The 8,109-nt window shown below is 40.9% G+C and overlaps 1 protein-coding gene across 1 annotated transcript in view; it reads left to right on the forward strand.

The window, feature by feature from the left end:
- Positions 1–1,164: 1,164 nt before the first annotated feature.
- The window catches only part of LOC137033073 (serine protease 23-like), a 16,817-nt gene continuing 9,872 nt past the window's right edge, over positions 1,165–8,109 (forward strand). Inside the window, exon 1 of the mRNA XM_067405159.1 lies at positions 1,165–1,259. Within this exon, the coding sequence (XP_067261260.1) occupies positions 1,180–1,259 (80 nt within the window). The 5' untranslated portion in view covers positions 1,165–1,179. The remainder of the gene's footprint in view (positions 1,260–8,109) is intronic.

Genomic DNA, 8,109 nt, shown 5'->3' on the forward strand with positions numbered 1-8,109 from the left:
CCAGCCAGAACTGGCTCAGAAGTTACTAGTGTTATTTTAATTTAAAAATGAGTACTTTTTATTTTATATATATATATATATATATATATAATGACTGATATCAGAAGAATTTATTCCGTCTGTAAGTTCACGTGTTACTCAAGTAGCAAGAGAGAGTGTCGTAATCTCGTGGAGTTTCATGTTCATCTGTGCTGAAAGTCAATGATGCCCAATGGAGCAAAGTCAAACTCAATCACTAAAGCATATTTCACCGCTCTGCTGGGAGCAAACCATGGAAATGTAGCGTGAATGCGAGAGTGTGTGGACAGCTGTTCCACTTTTCCAAGACTCCAGATCAAACTGATATCCCACATTTATTGAGCAACACTTCAGCCAGAGTCCAGTCCTGATTCCAGATGTTCAAATCACAGAAGAAGCCATCGAACCAAAACTACAGCTCTTCTGCACTGAACGCTGTACAAAACACCATCTGATAACAAGGACAAACAAGCCTTTACAATGTGATTTTAATTATATTCTTTTGATATGTTGCATTTGGCCGTCTGGTGTTCGTAAAGCTGCATCTTCAGGAGTTTCACATGTGAATCAGGACAGATGCTCTGCTCTCACTCGTCGATCTCTGTCCGAATACACACGACAGAACCAGAACCGGCACAGACCGTGCAGCTGATGCAGCTCATTCACTGTCATGTTTTATAACTTCTTTTGTGACTTTAGCGAGAGTTCAGACATGAAAAAGACATTCGTCTGCAAGAGGTTGGATGTCATATCGTCTCTGTACATTCAACCTGACATCATGATAGTGTGACATTACCAACCACAGGGACTAAAGTGACTCATGAGGTTCAATGAGGGTGAGGAGAAACACACACACACACATAATAAGATTTGAGTCATCAGTGATCTAACCCTGCAAACATGAGGATAATAAACAGCCAAACAGACTGACAGCTTCATGTCCTTTTCGAGTCTGTTGTTATTCTAATGTATACAAGCATTTGGGACATTTGGGACAATTGGGACATTTGCGACTGGTTACTCTTCACCCCAAATCATGGATCACACGGCCTGTCCTTCCTGCTGAAAACTCCAAGGCGTGTTTCGTGGTCATCAGCATGTGAAGCAGGAGTGACGGTGGATCAGCTCAGTGAAGCTCGAGAACAGAATGACTAAACCTGCATGAACCTGCCTGGATTCTGCCTCTCCAGACCTTCTGATCTCGCCTTCACTCCTTCACTCCTTCTCCCCTCGTTTTCCATGTAAGTGGGTGTTTCTGCAAATATTATCCAGAATCATTCCGGTGGGAAAATTTCTGGCATGTTTGCCTCATATTGATGGATTCCAGCATGTTTCAAAACTATTGGGTGCATTTCAGTGATCTGAGAAACAGCCAACATTTGCTGCTCGTGTCGCTCCAGCTGCAGCGCTCAGCTGATACACGTGTTTGTTCCACAACATCATGTGACCGTTGAAAACCAGAGCCGCCATTTTCAGATTTATTGTCTGATGGTTTATAATGATAAGCTCAGATCAAGTTGGAACAGAGCATGAAATAATCAACTATAAACAGATCATCTCATTTGTCTATAATCCACAATCTAGAAGAAAGTAATGTGGTGTTTCCGTTCCCGTTCCAACGGCTCTTTCTGCTGGAGGCGTCCAGGTCAGTAAAGTCTGAACTGACCGTCAAACTGATGCTGATGAATCTGTAGCTGTACATCCGTATAGTGCAGAAAACACATGATTCTGTATTCATATGACTGAAGAAATCATGCATCACATTATAACAGTTTGTGTGTCAAATGACGCAGGAGAACTTCTGCTTCACATTATGACACAAAACACGTGAACATCTTAAACTTTATGATGAATCATAAATGTGGCGTTTCAGGCTGAAATACTGACAAAAGAAGGAAAGTCTCTGCAAACAGAGTAATACAGACTGAGCTTTTCTGCGTTTTCAGGCCAATCGTTCATCAGGGAAATATGAATATAATGTTTGCATGAAAAATTGTGTTCTTCAGTGCCTACGATATCCCACAATCCCGTGCAGGTGTTTGAAACAAATTAATTCATATTTGTATCAACTCATGCCTCTATTTCTAGTGAGACCCACATGGAAAGAACCTATATGTGTATATATGCGCATATATGAAACCTATATGCAGTGTATATGCACATATATCCTGCATATATGCGTATATATGCCACATACAGGCAAAATTGAGATGCATATATGTGCATATACAGGAAATATAGGTCTCCTGTATTGCTTCTTCATATGTCTTCTATATAGCTAATGGCAGGATCTGGTCATTTTGTAGCTCATATCTCATTTTTGACTGTCCTACATGATGCCTATAGCTCATATTTTCTATTTTCAAGGCAAAAACTAAGAATTAACGAAAAAAAATTATGCAAGAACTTATGTATGTGCGAACACGTGAAATTGGTATCACATGTAATTGGCATGTTATGGAATTTAACTATGGCAATATATTAACATGATATATTAACTATGATATCTACACGTTTTCCAGAAACATTTACAAGGTCAATTCGTTCTTGTATGAAGATAGTGGAAAAGAAGGAAATGTTTAACAAAATGGTTTTTAATTTTTATTTTGTCAAATTTTTATTTTGTTTTTTTAACTTTTTTTTCAATTTCAAGTCCCTTCCAGATTCACGTCACAGCTCATACACATCCACACATTCACCGATACAACCACCAAATGCAATGCAAACACAATGTTTTGTACTATTTGATTGATCTTGAGTAAATAAATAATGTACATTTCTACATTTTGGACTTTTATTTATGTTGCCTAGCAGCTATGGATTTTAATTTTACTATTATAGGTGAACATATAGGTGCATATATACGTGCATATATAGGTATATGTATGCACATATATATATGTACATATAATATAGGAAAACAGCCAATTTTATATATGCCACATATATTAAAAACCTATATCAAAACCTATATTGAAACATATATGTTTATAGGTTTTTTCCATGTGGGGAAATAAGCACTGGTCATGAATTATTGACTTGACTAGGTTAAAGCTGGTTAATTTTTTTGACTGTCTTCAGTTTTGGACACAAATGTCTTCACACACATTTCATATAAAGACCCAAACCCGAGGAAACATTCAGGCGGTTCTGATCCAGAGTAAACACACATACAGAAATCACAGGAGACGCTCAGGTTAAACGCACTAGGGAAAGAAGACGAAAAGCACATGGTGTCAAACAGACGAGGTAAATGAACACGAAACTCTCAGTATCCAAGAAATAATTCAGTCCATTTCATTAAAGTGAAATCCTCCATCACAAAGTCTTTTGGCGAACGTTCATCCGTAAATCAGACCTCCTGAGTGTTATGGCATAGGAAACAACGAATAGTTATTGTAATAAAGTCATGTGTATGGTCTGTGGAGAGATCTCTGGGGCTGCATCACTGAATTAACTGTAAAACAGACAACATGAACGAGTGTCTTGAGCTCAGGATCAAATCACTGAAGATAGTCTAGTGCAGATGAAGGCTAAGAAACGGCTGGATTACAATTCATCATTTTTACCAATAATTGGAATAGAATTTCAAAAATATTTTGCTATGGATATTTTTCTATTGATCTAATAGTCTTCCTTTACATGCTTTAATGTGTTACTATTTTAAGATGTCATATTCTGTCCCGTGTAGAGTGAATCCAGCGTTTATATGTTATATACGTCACTTCTGAAACTTTGCAGCATGTAATATAATTGTCGGTCCTCTTAGCAGCATGAAAAACAACAGTTTTATTAAATGGATTATATAGGCTGTAGTGCGAAAGCGAGCCAAGACCGCTCTCTTTACAGTCACTACAACGCTGTCGCTTTGTCAGTTCATGACAATTTCACAAAGTTCCTTTATATTCAGTGAAGCTGCCAACAATGCACAATAAATCTCTTACTTACATCGTGTCTACACTTTGTTTGTTAATGAGAGGTTTCGCAAGTCTGCTTTACTCATCACTGAATAAAAACTCTGAGCGGATTCTGACTAACTTAAACGCTTCTGATTGGTCACTGCGTTCAAGAGATCAACAACTGTGTCAACCATGCAAAAACATGTCAATAGATACACAGATAGATTCTCCACAGTGCAAACACAAATATGAACTGAAGCGTTTGCCAAATCTCTTTCGCCAGTATATACTGTAAGTATTAACCGAGGGTGCTCAAGCTTGTGTTTGTAGAGCCGAGCCGCATGAGCCACGTGTGTTTGAGATGGAAACATGAACCCTGTGATGCCGCAGCCTTCATCTTCAACCCGCAAACAATCAGAGGAAGAAAGAGTTCACACGCAGCCTATGGGGCGCAAACGGAAACATGTATGACAAAATATAATGATGAGAAAGAAAAAAAAATGTTGGAAAAATATTCCAGCCTTCTGTTTCCCTCGCGCTGTGTATTATGAGGAAGGCTGAGAGAGTTTATGATTGCTGAACTGATTCACAGTTTATATCTGGAGCAGAATGTCATAATTCAGCAACGAGTGACACTAATTCTGTTCCATCATTAATGAATTAATAACCACACAGGAACAAATGAGTAACGCAATACTAACATTCTAGTAATGTTCAAGATTTTCACTTTAGAACACTTATCCAAATAATTAGTAATTCCTTCTGAAGGATTCAGTAATACTGGAGTCATTACTAGATTTCCATGATCGTCACTTTAGAATTATACATTGTGCATTACTCTGATTAATTATGATCCTGTATATAGTAGTTCTTAGTCCTCCTGAAGGTATGAAAAACATTAGTTATCGATTAGCTGACAGTGAAGTACCTCATTCAACTGAGCACTGTTACTTGCTAGTTCATTAATCAGAGGTTCTTGTTAGTTAATAGAAGTTACTAGAAAGTTAATATTGCGTTACGCATTTGTTCCTGTGTAGTTATTCATTAATGATGGGACAGTATTCTAAAATGTTAACCAGCTTTGAAAATTTAAGTGACACAGGCTTAAAAGTTATCTTAACCTGGGCTTCACAAAGACGTTACTGGGTTTACTGTGGGAATCCGTCAGGAGCACAAATGTCTGGAAAACCCCCGGCAGTTCAGGAAGACTCACGTGGCAGGAAGAAACAAAAACACAGGATCCTGTGGCTGCAATCGCTCTCTGTCACAGGCCCATCCGGACGCTTTGGGTCACAGACTGAAACTACAGTGGAGAGAAACGGACTGCTGTCAAAACTTTGTGAGGGAATTGAGACACGGACCTTCAGAGTCCAAAACAGAGCGACATCTCTGCATGAACAAGCTGTTGAGTCCAGTTCTGTTCAGAAACTAATAACAGGACACTCACATTACATGAGAAATCTGCTGATCTCTGTGCTTGAACACAGTGTCGTGTGTGTGTGTGTGTGTGTGTGTGTGTGTGTGTGTGTGTGTGTGTGTGTGTGTGTGTTCAATACAGGGTGTGCACAGGCCCAATCTGCATCTGAGCAGCATAAAATAAGTTCATGAACACATGTAATGATGTCACTTTAGGCTTCTTTACACAGACGAATTAAGGCTGTTCAGTGCCTTCACACAAATTCTGTGTAAAGACATAAGCTGGATAAAAACCAGACTAAATTATGCCAGCTCTGATCCACCTCAGCCCCTAGTATCAGTATGCAGCTGAAGTTGCTGTAAATGCATTCATGCCGCCTCTGAGCAGCATTAACCAGTGTGTAAAGACACCTCAATGCCAGCTCACAAGTGCTTCTATGCCACCTCAGCTGTGTAAATTTGGTGTAACATCTGCATTTCTTTTCATGAAACACAAAATATCTGCACAATCAATCAATCAGTCAATCAATGGATGGATGTGTGAATCAGCAGCGCTCCCTCACTGCAGCTGGAATCTCTCAGGAAGAGTCGGATCCCGTCAGGAAGGGAACAGAGTTTCTCTGACTCACTCTTGAACCTCCCGTCCACACCCAACATTCCCTCGGATGGAGCACGGGAACGCTCTGTGCTTCAAAACAAACCCACGCTAGATTCAGACGGGCATCTGACCTCAAACAGTCCCACAGAGACACATGAATAACAGGAAGTGAACGCTCAGCGCTGCCATCGTGATGTTTTATTCGCGATGACGTCAGAGATGATGGAATGGAATGAAACTCTCTCATGTCTTTATTTAAATCAGTGATGGCCGACAAATTAACATTAAAAGGACTTGTTCTGGGACGTTAATATTGAGGGTTATTGTGCACATGCAAAAAAATCTCTCTCTCTCTCCTCTTTTTGTCACTTTAATGCTCAGGTCACAGTGTGCTCAGAAAACACCAGATACTGTGCAAATCACAAGTAGGTAAGCTTGATAAAAGAAACTTTTCATTATACAACCCATATAGTCTTCACAGTAATACTGGGCTCCAGGCTTGTCTTTACACACGTGGATAATTAGACTGAACGCTGATCTCCAGAGCGCTTGATGTGGACCGCTGGATCAGAGGGTTTGTGTTCGTGTTTGCTCTCGTTCAGCCCAGATCTCAGATGAATCATCGCCGCACCCAACAGGCTTGTGTTCACTTCTCTTTGAATGGCAAGATGTTTTTCAGGTGTGTTTCTGCTGGATGTGCGTTTTCACTTCTAGCGATGACCAGTCCAAATCAAACAGTGTTCACAATGAGCACCACAGGAGCTTTAATCCAGCAGCAATAGGACGAACTATGTTGCGTGTTTTGATCTGATTATGGGAGATTTGATTTGATGTCCTCATGATCAGGGAGGAAAACACGTCCCTTCAGAGGATTCATAAACCACAGCTATAAGAACAAACATGATTCTGAGATTCATTCAGTCAACACACTGAACTTTAACAGTGCGGGAGGTTTCAGCACATCACTATCAGCACTAGTACTAGTGATGGTTGACTTAGTTAACGCCGCTAATGAATCATCACATGCTATCAAACAGCCCATCCACATACAGCTGAAAACAGACATTAGCAACACTAAACAACTGTAAGCCCGGCGAGATGGAGAGGAACACTCCCTTTTTGTTCTAGATATTAATGTTGAACTTGAAATAAAGACATAAATCAGAATTCTGGATGCGACACTGTTGGACTGTCAGAGAAAAACACTGGAGCAACATTCTGTTCTTCTCCTGTTTCATACAAACACACAAACAAACAAACAAACAAACAAACAGATTTTCATATCAAACTCCTAATAAATATGATCTGAGGGATTATTCCACAAGACGACAATGTTCTGCCATTCATACATGTTCCCTGACATAAAAACTCACTTAAACACTTCCATCAAAAACTTCAAACAATCTGTAAGTCTCCACTAATGTCATTAAGTGACAATTAAACAAATTAAATTAATTTAGATGCAGTTAAAACTACACTGAACCGACAACAAACTGTCAGGAACTGTCAGGGGGGTTGAAGTGATGGTGGAGACTTGGCTGACGACTGATGGAGACACTGCCGATGGAGGTGGAGCCCAAGAAGACAGAAAGCTGATGGGAACAAACGACACAGATGGCACTGGAGACCGATGTGGAGCTGCAGCGATGAGCATCCGAGCTAGAACCAGGGTGCCAGAGGACTGAGGCATAGCCGGTGTGACTGAGGACCAAGGCGGAGCGGAGACGGAGCGCAGCAGATGGCTTGTCCATGGTGCAGACAGGCCGAGAGCCAGAGGGAAGAGGGAACCTGGTGGAGCCGTAAGGATGATGGTATCTGGTGGAGCCGAGGGAGGGAGGAGCCAAGGGGCTGACAGGCCGAGGTGGAGTGACGGGATCAGCGGCTGGAGTTGGAGTCGGGGGATCCTCCTGCCTGGGCGAAGCTGGAGACATGAAGACCCAAGGTAAATCTACACAATAGAGTGGTGTCACAGGCGAAGCCGAGGGGCTGAGAGGGAAACAGCGGAGCCTTGGCTGACTGTTGAAGAGGAGGCAAGAAAAGGAGCTTTGGCAGGATCTCTGGAGACACAGGAGACTCTGAACTGGGCAGAACCAGCGGAGGCACAGGAGACTTCGAGCTGTGCGGGACCAGATGGGATGTGAAATTAAGGTAAGCATCTTCTTCTAACTCACCATATAT

This window comes from Chanodichthys erythropterus, chromosome 12 (assembly GCF_024489055.1).
Source record: "Chanodichthys erythropterus isolate Z2021 chromosome 12, ASM2448905v1, whole genome shotgun sequence".
NCBI lineage: Eukaryota > Metazoa > Chordata > Actinopteri > Cypriniformes > Xenocyprididae > Chanodichthys > Chanodichthys erythropterus.